Source organism: Sinocyclocheilus grahami, unplaced genomic scaffold (genome assembly GCF_001515645.1).
Source record: "Sinocyclocheilus grahami isolate Dianchi unplaced genomic scaffold, SAMN03320097.WGS_v1.1 scaffold1200.1, whole genome shotgun sequence".
NCBI classification, from domain to species: Eukaryota; Metazoa; Chordata; class Actinopteri; order Cypriniformes; family Cyprinidae; genus Sinocyclocheilus; species Sinocyclocheilus grahami.
The window spans coordinates 132,436-145,040 of NW_015506379.1; the positions used below are offsets into that span (position 1 = coordinate 132,436).

Consider the following 12,605-nt stretch of genomic DNA (forward strand, 5'->3'; position numbering starts at 1 on the left):
CACATACATACACACACACACACACACACACACTCACATATACACACACACACACACACACACACACACACACACACACACACATTTTAATAACTGATTTAAGCTGGGGTTTATCCTAATAAATACAGTAAATAAGTGACGCCTCGTTAGCTCCCCCTGCTGGAGCATCTGCTGAAGTACAGCTGTGTCTTGTGCGCCTGCGCAGTAAGTCATCACGAGTTGTGGGCGGGGTTTGTTTGAGCGGCTGCGAGGCGAGCAGCATCAGATCCGCTGCGAGTGTAGATCGGTGTGTGAGTCTCCGATACCCCGCAAACCGCTCAAAATAAACCCGGGGACACGTTAAAGCACATATACGGCTGCCTCTCCGCCGGGAGAGGAGGAGGAGCAGCGGGAGGTTTCGCTTCCTGGACAGCCTCTCCGCGCGGGGGGATCGAGCCGGGCCATGGCGCGGGACTATGATTACCTCTTCAAGCTGCTCATCATCGGCGACAGCGGTAAGGAAACACCGAGGATGAGACGGGAAGCAGGCCTCGGCTCGCCTAGAGCGACACGCACATGAGCCAGAACACTTCAGATGGGCTGTTTGTGCTGGATACACGCGTAACTCTTCTGCGTTGATTAATTTGACAGCTTATAAATGACATTGGATGAGGTCGATAGGGATGTTGTTTCGCTTTAGCTCATATAATGGGCCTGTCAACAGTTTAGAGTAACGTTAATACAGTCTGGCTGTGTTCTGAAATTCTTCTTATTGTCTAATAAAGTAAAATATTAATATGTTATGTTGCCTGGCATATTAGTTGAACTGTCTGTGACAGAATCGATGTATAAGCAAACTAAGTTAGATGCATAAGTTGTGGGATTTACTGTCATTTTCAGCCTGGGAGCTGTTTATTTAATGTTGGGATGTTGTACTGATATATTATTAAATAAAAGGGAATAAAATAAATCAATAAATAATATTTAAATTAAGTATTAAAAAGTAATGCAAATGTGTGTGTGTATATATATATATATCGATCTATATATATATATGTTTATATATGCTTTTATATATATATATATATATATTATGCATATATGAATATACATATGCATATATATATATATATATACCCACACACACATGTATATATATATATGCATATAATGTAATTATATAGAAAGTGAATGACTATAAAAGTATAGGAACTAAGTGAGTTACGACCACAGAGCTTATGAATGTTGTTCGGTGTGAAGCTGTAATATTTTTCTTCTGTTCTTCCTCAGGTGTTGGCAAAAGTAGTTTACTGCTGAGATTTGCTGATAACACATTTTCAGGTAGGATCAACACGTCACATGTGCTTTTAACAAACATTAACTGTGAAAGACGTACGTAGGGTTCGTAGTTATAGAAGCCAGAGTCACTAAAACTGATTCTCTGTCACTCGTGTTGTATATGATCTGAGCTGCTGACTTCTACAGTCCTGCCAATAGTTGCACAATACTTTAACGCTGGTTGATGTTGCAAAGGTTTACACACATTTGCAAAATAAGAGATGCATGAAGAGGTTCAGGAGGGTTACGTTTATTAGGGCTGCACCGAAATGAACTGAAGCCAAAGAAAATTAAACACTGGGCTGAATGTATTTTGATCTTTTTTTCACCATTGCATAAACTAAATAGCCAGAATGTGCTTTTTTTGTTTTGCTTTTCAAAGAAAAATACAACACTTTGAGCAGCAGATCAGCATATTATACTGATTTCTGAAGATCATGTGACACTGAAGACTGGAGGAATGATGCTGAAAATACAGCTGCACATCACAGAAATACATTATATTTTAATGTATATTAAAATAGAACAATGTTATTTTACATCATAATAATATTTCACAATATTCCATATATTTGTGATCAAATAAATGAGCAGAAGAAGAAGAAGGCGTACTTATGAGAATAAAATCAGCAGCGTTTTAGCTGCGCTCTCCATTTCTGCTTAGTTCACGGAGCGCTTTGTGATTTTGATGCTGGTTTGTGTGTCGTTGCAGGCAGCTACATCACCACCATCGGCGTGGACTTCAAGATTCGCACGGTGGAGATCAACGGGGAGAAAGTCAAGCTGCAGATTTGGGACACAGCGGGACAGGAGAGATTTCGGACGATCACCTCCACGTGAGTGACGCATGCATTACACCGATCCTGTCTCCTATCTAGGATGCTTTCTTTCTGACAGGTTTCAGAGCAGCATTGCATGCATCCTAATGAACTGAACTCAGACACGGTTGTGAGTCGAGTGTCCCTGTGTAGAGCCTTCCAGTTTATACACTTATGCTGTTCTTACTCCTTTAGGATGCTGCACTAGAACAATGTAGACGGATCAGAGAAGGGTATATCATTAACCTAAACAAAACTGAAATTGCTGTATGGCTTACTGCGAATGTGACCCTGGAGCACAAAACCAGTCATAAGGGTCCATTTTTAGAAAAGGTGTGCTGTGATTGGCCAGCTATCCAGTGTGTTGTGATTGGCCGAATACCTCAAGCGTGTGACGGAAATGTTACGCCCCTCACCATACTGTGATGATGCCCTGTCCGGCCGGAGCGACGAGACAAAAACATTAAAACCCATTATAAACGAGGCATTCGTTGCATTCAGTGAGGACATATTTACGGATTATAATGACTTATACTGTCTTTTTACACGTTGCGTTGCATTGCATTGCATCGTGCCGGGTAAACATAAAACCATGTCTGCATTTGTGATCGGAGAAATGAAAAACAACAAGCCCTACTCTACACTGCCCAAAAAACTCGCTTTAAATATATAAAAGCTATTTTTACTATCTTCCAATCTGTGAGTCAGAACAGCCGGCATTGTAGTCTACTCTCCCAGGATCAGGACACAGTCCTCCATAAAATGTGCTGCACACATCTGAATATTTGGGTTGAAGTGTTCTGGAACAGTGTTGTAAATACAACTTAACCACTGATTTCTAGTCGTGTCCTCTTTTGGAAGACCAAACAAAGTAGTTTCGCTTTCACAACGAAACACACAGTGCCTTCACGACATGGCGGCGGCAGCAACAATACTACAGCGAGAATCAAAATTACGCCTTCTTTCTTTGCGTGAACATTTGTGTGGCGTAATGCAAATCTTCCACATTGTGATGTAGACATGTGGGGGCGTGTTAGAACGAGGCGTTTTAGGTAGGCGTGACTGACTCTTAACTTTTATAACTTTATAAAGACTATCATTTGAGACTTTAGTCTTTGCAACTTTACAGATCTTCTTTATGCACCAAGAGCTTGCAACACTCCAAAGAGAAAGGAACAACTTGAAATCGCATCATATGACCCCTTTAAAGTGAGGCGTGTTGCAGTGGTAAAAGTGATCTGTTTAGAGAGTGATATCTGAATGATGTGGTCTCACACAGTAGGTTTGAAAGTGTCTTGTTTCCTCTTTCAGACGGCGGAAACCGCAGGTTAAAGCCGCTTTCCTTTAGACACTTCATACATTCAGTTTCAATGTGCTGAGCGGTGCGTGACGAGAGCATGTTTGACTTCACGCTTTCCAAGACGTGTTTCATGTGCTCAGACAGCGTGAAGATTGAGGGAAACTTGTATCTTTAAATCTGATCAGTCTTTGAAGTGCGGTTTTAAAGAGTAGTTATTAAATTCAAACCCATGCTCTTGAAATCGCATCATACGAACCCTTTAAAGTGAGGCGTGTTGCAGTGGTAAAAGTGATCTGTTTAGAGAGTGATATCTGAATGATGTGATCTCACACAGTAGGTTTGAAAGTGTCTTGTTTCCTCTTTCAGACGGCGGAAACCGCAGGTTAAAGCCGCTTTCCTTTAGACACTTCATACATTCAGTTTCAATGTGCTGAGCGGTGCGTGACGAGAGCATGTTTGACTTCACGCTTTCCAAGACGTGTTTCATGTGCTCAGACAGCGTGAAGATTGAGGGAAACTTGTAGCTTTAAATCTGATCAGTCTTTGAAGTGCGGTTTTAAAGAGTAGTTATTAAATTCAAACCCATGCTTTTGTGGAAGACTAAAAATGTTTATTTTACAGAATGATATCAGAATCTCAAGATTAATCTTTTAGCCTATGCTTTTTAGTTTAATGCATGAATAAAATTATTTTAAACGTTATTTGTAGCATCCCCCTTATCCAATAATTACATTGAATTTTTTTTGGAATTTAATAAAATTAAATAATATGTATTTTATTTTTGTTAAAAAATACATCGGTCAGTTTTGTCACAAAATCAACACAATAAATGAGTTTTAATTATCACATCAATCAATATATCGCAAATTACAATAAAGCAACTAATTTTATTAATTTTTACTGTTAATTTTAACCTAATATAATATTAAATATTAATATTAAAATAATTCAAAATGAATTGAACCCAAACTTTTTTTTATTTGTTTGTTTATTTATATAAATTTTTTTAGCTTTGCTTTGGTGTCCACTGCAGAAGAGACTCTGTGCGTAATTTTTTTTATTTTCTATATTTTTGTAACTACTATTATTTTGTAGCAATTTTTTGGTGAAATTGTGAAGCCCTACAATTAAATAGAATATATATATATATATATTTAAAATCACATTCACAATCTTATACATTTAATGTTATACATTTATTATTAAAATAATATTATACACTTTATAAAACAACATATTTCCAAACGAATCGAGATAAATTAAATCAAATTCATGAAACCAAATTGCTTGTTTATTTGAATTTTATTTTCTTGTTCTTTGCTTTGCTGTTCACTGCAGAAGAGGCTCTCTCACCAGTTATACTTATTTCTATATCGTTATAATCATTATGATATTTTGTACATATATTGTCCTGTGTTTTAAGGCTGAGTTCCAGCTTGAGCTTCACAAAGGCTGCTGGCGATACGCTCTTCTATTAGAATAAGTGAATTTCAGCTCAGAAACGGCCTCTGTTATGACCCATGGGGGAAAAAATCATGCTTTAAACCTGCTAACGCTGTGTGTTCTGAACATGAGTGATCCTCAAATCATGAAGACGAACGTTTTGACGTAGGACCTGATGATGTGTGCCTCGAGAAAAGTCACCTCAGACAACCACTTCCTGTCAGTGATGTCAGCCGCAGGAAGTGAAAGAGTCACGGGTCACAAATCCAGTCTCGTTTAGAATTGATTGCTCGTTGCTGGAGTCTAGATGGCCCTTTCACATTTTCAGTGCTGATTTTAGGATGAAATCTGGATTTAAACATGGTAAAATGTGTTAAATGTGTTAAACTATGGGTCAATGAGAGCATGATGAGATTATCTAAAACTTAAAGGGGTCATATGATGCGTTTTGAAGTTTTGCTTTCTCTTTGGAGTGTTACAAGCTGATTGTGAACAGATAATTGAGCTAAAATATGTTTCCCAGAGATTTTAAGTTAAATATTTCAATAATAAAAAATAAAAAAAGTGACTTTGCTCACATGACATGAAGGTAAACTAATAAATATATTATTATTTATATAAAATATTTTAGTGTTTTATTTAAAATGGTTTTGTTTTGACAATATTTTATTTTAATTGAGCATTTTTGTATGATTTAATTAAATTGCTTAATGGTTCTTTAAAGTCTTAAAGCGACAGTTGAATGTTTTGTTCCTTAAGCAGGTTTTCTTGTCCTAGTGTTACACTTTAACTCTTTCCCCGCCATTGACGAGTTATCTCGTCTTTTACAAGAAAACGCTTCCGAGTTTTACGGCTTTCCGTGTTTTCACTGTTATACACTCGGGGCACTCTTACGCATCTTCTGAACGAGTACAAAACCTCCCGAACAAAAACACACGTGAACAGGACGGAGAAACCAGCGATCTCTTATGTAAACAGATGCATATGAAAAATAATGCGATCATCAGCAATAGACAGCATATAAATGAAAACAGCATAATGTTACGGAGTTAAATGTTGATCCGGAAAGTGGTATATGTAACCATGTATAAATAATTTTTTATTTACTTGGTTTTTCACTTATTTCTCACAGTGAATATAGCCGTTGTTGCTGTAATGATGCTAAATTATAAACAAACAAACACTGTCCATCATCGTGTCTGTCCTTTTATTGTGGTTTTATTTTTGTATTGGTAAAGCTTCAGAGCCCTGATGTGGTTGTGTGTGTGTGTGTGTGTGTGGTGGTCTCTTTCAGGTACTATAGAGGCACTCACGGCGTTATAGTGGTTTATGACGTCTCCAGCGCCGAATCGTTCGTGAACGTCAAACGCTGGCTTCATGAAATCAATCAAAACTGTGACGACGTTTGTCGAATATTAGGTAAGTATATTGCTGTTGTTGTTTTGGATGAATTTCACCAAGAAATGACCTGTTACATGTGAAAAAGTTCAACTGCACTAGTTGAAAAATGGATAGAAATAGTAGAAACCATCAAGATTTGAGGTTAAATATATACAGTATATATTTGTGTGTTATATGTTTAAGAAGGTTTTTTTTCTCTGTGAGTTCACTTTACATGCACTTTACATGTATTAATGTGCATGCACAATTATAATGCAATTAAGAATTGTATTTATTATTCTATTGGCATTTTTTTAGCATTGCAGTAATAAGATTTTTTTTGAAGAAAATATGAAGTTAATTTGCAAAAACCGATAAACGGCATTTAAAAAAAAAAAGAGCTGATTGCCATGCATTATTCTCCACATATAGCGCGATCTGAACCCTAAACACGTTTTGTCAAAAAAGCCGGTTTTGTCCACTTTCAAGGCATCGCGAGTTCACGTTTTACTTCAGAAGCCGACAAGCGCCCTTGTTTTTGGACAGAAGCCGATAAATCCATTTCAGCGAATCAGCGCGCTGTATTCAGGTCAGGTGACAAGCTACTTTCACTCTGAACAGACGCGCTAGCTGAGAGGAGTTTCGTCAAAGCTGACTAAAAGTGATCGAGGATCATTTCGACGAACTTGATGAACCTGTGATATCTTCTTCAGGCGAAAAATAATAATAATAATAATGTGTATTGCGTGTAATCACATCATACAGGTTATGATCACAACAACAACGTTTGTCAGGCGTCTACATTGTCGTCTGAGGAGGTTACAAAGATTAAACCAGTGCTTTTTTAAACTCTAAAACATGAAATGGGGAGTTATCTACTTTTGCTATAAAACCAACTTTTAATTTGTAAAAAAAAACATACTTTCAATTAACGTTAATTTAGTAAATTACCTGTATTTGTTTGTTATTATTATTACTTAATCAAAACAACCCAAGTACTGCAGTTTGATTGATATTACTTGGAATGCGCAATAAAAAAAACGTGATTTCTGAAAATAAAATAAAAATGGAGTTATCGGTTTTTGCAAATGAACTCTTCATATTAAAAACAGTGGTCCTAATAATAGCCATAATTTTCTTTATCTTCAATCTTTTCTTTAATTTTTTATATTTTTGGGATGAAATATGAGCTTGGCATTTCTTAATGGCGTTTCAGATTCAGCCTTTCAGCATGTTCTGAATGATAGGCACTTTGCTCTTGGTTCATATGGAGCTCTTGTTGTTGTGGTTATTGGTTATGCTTGGTTTTAACGCTCTTTTCTCTGCTCTGGGGTCAGTGGGTAATAAGAATGACGATCCCGCCTCTAAAGTGGTGGAGACCAACGACGCGCAGAAGTTTGCTGAGCAGATGTGCATCCGACTGTTTGAGACCAGCGCCAAGGAGAACGTCAACGTCGAGGACGTAAGTCAAGCTTTTCAAACACGGTTAGATTAAACATCATCATGCTACAGAAAATAAAACCTTCAATGGAGTCATATCATGAAAAGCAGCATCTGTCTCATTTATTTGTAATGAAAGAGTTTTGTGTGACATACTAGAGCCTTCAGAAACTTCCTTTCCCGACTGAAGACTTTTGGGGAATAGGAACTATATCTGCTGTTTTAGTGCTGCAAGTCATATTTATATCTCTAGCGCTTTATGCAGTACAGATTGCTTCACAGTAACAAACAGGAAAGTAACAGTATTAATGTTGTAAAATTCATCAGTTATGAAACAAATTCACTTTCTGAAATGGGACAGTAGAGTCATTATTTAGATCAGTTTAGGTCAATAACCGCGTCAGGGATGTTTAATCAGTAGACTCAAAGGAGACCTATTATGCCCCTTTTAACAATATGTAATATAAGTCTCAGGTGTCCCCAGAATGTGTCTGTGAAGTTTCAGCTCAAAATACTCCTCGGATCATTTATTATATCATTTTGAAAAAAAATAAGTAAAACGAAAACTTTATAAAGCTAAAACTATAAACGCATAACAATAAAACTATAAACACAACAAGACAAAAAATGATTCAAAATATTAATAAAACTATAATAGTATGATGTATTAAAATAAGTAAAACTTAAACTAATTATTAAATGGAAATTAAAAAAAAAAATATATATATATTTAAATATAAAAAAATTTGTAAAACGCAACAAAATTAATAAACCTTTAACTAAAATTAAAACAAAAATGGAAAGTAGAAAAACAGAAATAAATTCAGAATTTTAATAAACTATAATAGTATCACAATGATACTAAAATAATACTGTATACTACAAAAGTGTACGGTATGGGCCTTTTTTCAAATAATTTTAAGCAAACATCTAATGTTCAGAAATGCATTTTGTTTTTATAGTCCCACTTTATATCAGGTGGTCTTAACTACTATGTACTTACATTTAAATTAATCATTTGGTACAATGCAATTATTGTGTACATGTTTTTACATTGTACGTATATTTTTAAAAATACCTGCATGTAATTACATCTGTAATTAATTTCTGTAATTACATCATTTATAATTACACCGTTGACCCATGCATCCCTTAACCCACCCTTAAACCTACCCATACCACCAAACCTGTCCCTAACCTTACCCGTATCACACTGCAAAACACTTTTGCTGCTGTTGCGATACAATATGAACGCAATAAGCACATTGTACTTATTTTTTGATGTAAGTACGGAGTAGTTAAGGCCACCTAATATAAAGTGTGACCGTTTTTATTGATTCAGACTGTCTCACTGATGTGTTATTGTGTCTGTCTGTGCATCAGATGTTCAACTGCATCACTGAGCTCGTCCTGAAGGTCCGGAAAGAGTCTGTGGCCAAACAGCAGCAGCAGAGCGAAGTCGTCAAACTGAGTAAGAGCAGCAAACGCAAGAAGAAATGCTGCTAATGGACCGGACTCATGTATACACACACACCCACACACACACCCTTAGAGAGCCAATCGACGAAACGCCACTGAACTGACAAGAGCCAGACGGCTTAACACACTTAACCCAACCCGTGAGAGACTAGTAATGAGAGAGATTTACTAATGATGAGCCCGTTTGGATTTGGGAGGACGCCTACAGACTCCGATGTTTTAGCAGGATTGGATTCCAGTGGCATCGCACTTCATTGTTGTTTTTTTTCCCCTGAAGATCTGCCGCAGAAATGTTAAAATAGAAAATGAAACGTCTGCATCTTCGTCATTGTCTGCGTTTCACATGCTGTGGAATCATACCAACAAGCCCTAATGTGAGCGACTGCAGTGTTAATGTGACTTAACATCTACCGACACCAATCAGGACCACATATAAGTTGGAGAACATTATGAATTTTCCCATATTTTCATGCACGTCGTCACAGACGGACCAAATGTGTGCTGCTCTGCCAACTACCAAGAGACATTTGTTTTGCCTTTTGCGTTCTTTTTTGTCATTCATTTTTGTAAAATTTATTTTTTTTACTAACAAATTATACAATCAAACACACAGTAGTGTTTAATGAATCTGGTGCCACTGACTGAAAGTTATTATATTTACAAAGCTGCGAGGAAACGCTGAATCTCATGTGCAACTGCATGAAAGCGCGGATTTAAGGGTTGATGCAAAAATTGATCAGCTGAAAATGTGCTGTGCAAGATTAGGATGAGTTTGTTTCTTCATCAGGTTTGGAGAAATGTAGCATGTCAGCAATGGATGCTCTGCAGTGAATGGGTGCCGTCAGAATGAGAGTCCAAACAGCTGATAAAAACATCACAATAATCCACAGCACTCCAGTCCATCAGTTAACATCTGGAGAAGACAAAAGCTGAAACACATCCAGCATTAAGATGTTAAGTCTGAATCAGGAGCGAAGTCTGCACAGGTCAAGCACGTGTGGATTATTGTGATGTTTTTATCAGCTGACGGCACCCATTCACTGCAGAGCATCCATTGCTGAGACACTGATGCAGTGACACATTTCTCCAAATCTGATGAAGAAACAAACTCATCCTAATCTCGGATGAACTGAGGATGAACACATTTACAGCACATTTTCATTTTTGTATAAACTATTCCTTTGAAAGGAATAATTCATGTGAAAATGCACACTTTGTCTATATTTACTCACCTGCATGTCATTGCAAACCATGAAGTTTTTCATGCTACTTTCACTGAGAAGAGCAGCGTGAACATTCTGCTAAACGTCTCCTTTTGTGTTTCACAGAAGAAAGTAAGTCAAACGACTTTGGAATGACATGAAGGCGAGTAAATAATGACAGAATGAGCATTTTAATTGAATTTATGGTTCTCAGTGCTGGTGTCAGTGCGTGATCTCTCCTTATTTTCCAATTTGAAAGAGACGAAAAACAAAAGTGACCTCTCTGAAGCAGATCATGTGACTGTAACCTGCTGTATTTGACTCCTCAGATCTTCTGAACACAATCTAGTTCCTCTTCAGCAGGAATATCGAGACACCAGCGGCATTTATGACTGAAAATATCACTCCCTGAAGAGCTGAGTGTTGCCGGTGACGCTTTTGGATCCTAATACGCAATTACAGTGACAGATTGTGGGAGTGAATGATTCTTGCTTTGAGATGCTCACAGGGAATCTGCGACAAACCCTTATGAAACCACGGTTGTGCTAATTTATATGTTACTTACACGCGTGCGACCACGCACGTCTGCATGTGGACACTGACACATGCATCTGTGTGCTTCTGTTTGTGTAATGATCTGGTGTACACTGGAAACCATGAACTATTACTCATATTCATTGTCCCAACACGAGTCTAACGATAATAAACATTTTAAGAGAACAAAATGTTCATCTTCACTCCTTGTCTTTACTAAATAAAATGTTACTGTGGTTGTTTCACCACTAGGTGTCGCTCTAATACAGCATTATTCGGCTCACTGTGACAAACTCCTGCCTTTTATTCAGAGCTACATTTTGCTTTGGTTCTCTTTGTTTCTGGATAAGTTTTTAAATGCATTTTTGGAGACAAATCAGAAACATATCATATCAGTCAGGCTAGAATCTAAATTGTGTTACAGGTGCTTCATTTTACAAAATAGAATCTGAATTTTACATTTGTGTCCCTCATGTGTAAAAGAAATTAACATTTAACATTTGTGTCATTTTTTAAAAATTATAATTTTTTTAACTTTTAAATGATTTTTGTATTTTAAAAAAACGGTCAAAAGTTTTAGTTAAGATTTATTAATGTTTTCATGTCTCTTCTGCTCATTAAGGTGGCATTTATTTGAGAAAAAACACAGTAAAATCAGCAATATTGTGAAATATTTTTACCGTTTCAAACAGCTGTTCTCTATGTGAATATGTGTTAAACTGTAATGTATTTCTGTGATGCGCAGCTGTATTTTCAGCATCATTCCTCCAGTCTTCAGCGTCACATGATCTTCAGAAATCAGTATAATATGCTGATCTGCTGCTCGAGAAACATTTCTGATTATTATCAATGTTGAAAACAGTTGTGCTGCACAATATTTCTGTGGAAACTGTGATGCATTTTATTTTTCAGGATTCACAGATGAATAGAAAGTTCACTTTAACAGCATTTGTAATAGAAATTTCTAACATTATAAATGTATTTACTGTCACTTTTGATCAATTTAATGCGTGTCTGATGAATAAAAGTGTTTAAAAAAAGTATCACTGTTTCAACAAAAATATTGTGCAGCACAACTTTTCAACATTGATAATAATCAGAAATGTTTCTTGAGCAGCAAATCAGCATATTATACTGATTTCTGAAGGATCACGTGACGCTGAATTCACAAGATGTGAAAAAGTGCTTTTCTTTACAGTAAATGACTCTTGCTTTGATGTTTTTAAAGTCTTGTTTGTTCAGTACAAACAGAAACGTACTCGTGTCTTGACGATCTTGGCACTGAGATCTGCATGTTCTCCAGCGAGTGTGAATAGTGTGTGTTGCTGCTCTGACGTCTCGATGAAGCTGTACTGTAGTTTTAGCTCCAGATGTCCTCGTTTGTCGTCCTGCTGGTGCGGTGACCCGAGGTCGTGTCTGCTCCATCTGCTCCTGCTCCTGCAGCTCCTGTGAGTTTAAAGAGTAAAACTGAAAAATAAACTGCTTTAATAGAATCTGTTCAGTGTGTAGAATGTGTAATGCATTCAGGTTCATAGTATGATGCATTGCACTGTGCAGAATGATGAAGATGTTTCCATGGCATTTTCTTTCTGCAGCATCATAATAGTAGACTATATGACTCATGCACTACATTCAAGTCATACAATGCTCAGGCTATCCAAGATGTTCCTCAGGTTTGTAGAAATGTAGCAC

General features: G+C 36.8%; 1 protein-coding gene across 2 annotated transcripts; it reads left to right on the forward strand.

Moving 5' to 3' along the window:
- Positions 1 to 230: 230 nt before the first annotated feature.
- On the forward strand, positions 231 to 12,605 carry LOC107567956 (ras-related protein Rab-35). 2 transcript variants are annotated; one of them, XR_001606688.1, is made up of 7 exons: positions 231 to 494; positions 1,270 to 1,320; positions 2,030 to 2,153; positions 6,173 to 6,297; positions 7,596 to 7,720; positions 9,082 to 9,964; positions 12,587 to 12,605. XR_001606688.1 is itself a non-coding variant. In XM_016253774.1 (6 exons), exons 1-6 carry the CDS (start codon positions 443 to 445, stop codon positions 9,202 to 9,204), a joined length of 600 nt encoding a protein of 199 aa, XP_016109260.1. In that variant the 5' UTR covers positions 231 to 442; the 3' UTR covers positions 9,205 to 9,983. The 2 variants fall into 2 exon arrangements, 1 of the variants encoding a protein (XP_016109260.1); XM_016253774.1 differs by lacking the exon at positions 12,587 to 12,605 and having other exon boundaries at positions 9,082 to 9,983.

Coding starts and splice junctions, on each gene's coding strand:
- LOC107567956 (XM_016253774.1), top strand. CDS start 443: ATGGCGCGGGACTATGATTACCTCTTCAAGCTGCTCATCATCGGCGAC. Junction 495..1,269: donor GCTCATCATCGGCGACAGCG/GTAAGGAAACAC, acceptor GTTCTTCCTCAG/GTGTTGGCAAAAGTAGTTTA. Junction 6,298..7,595: donor CGACGTTTGTCGAATATTAG/GTAAGTATATTG, acceptor CTCTGGGGTCAG/TGGGTAATAAGAATGACGAT.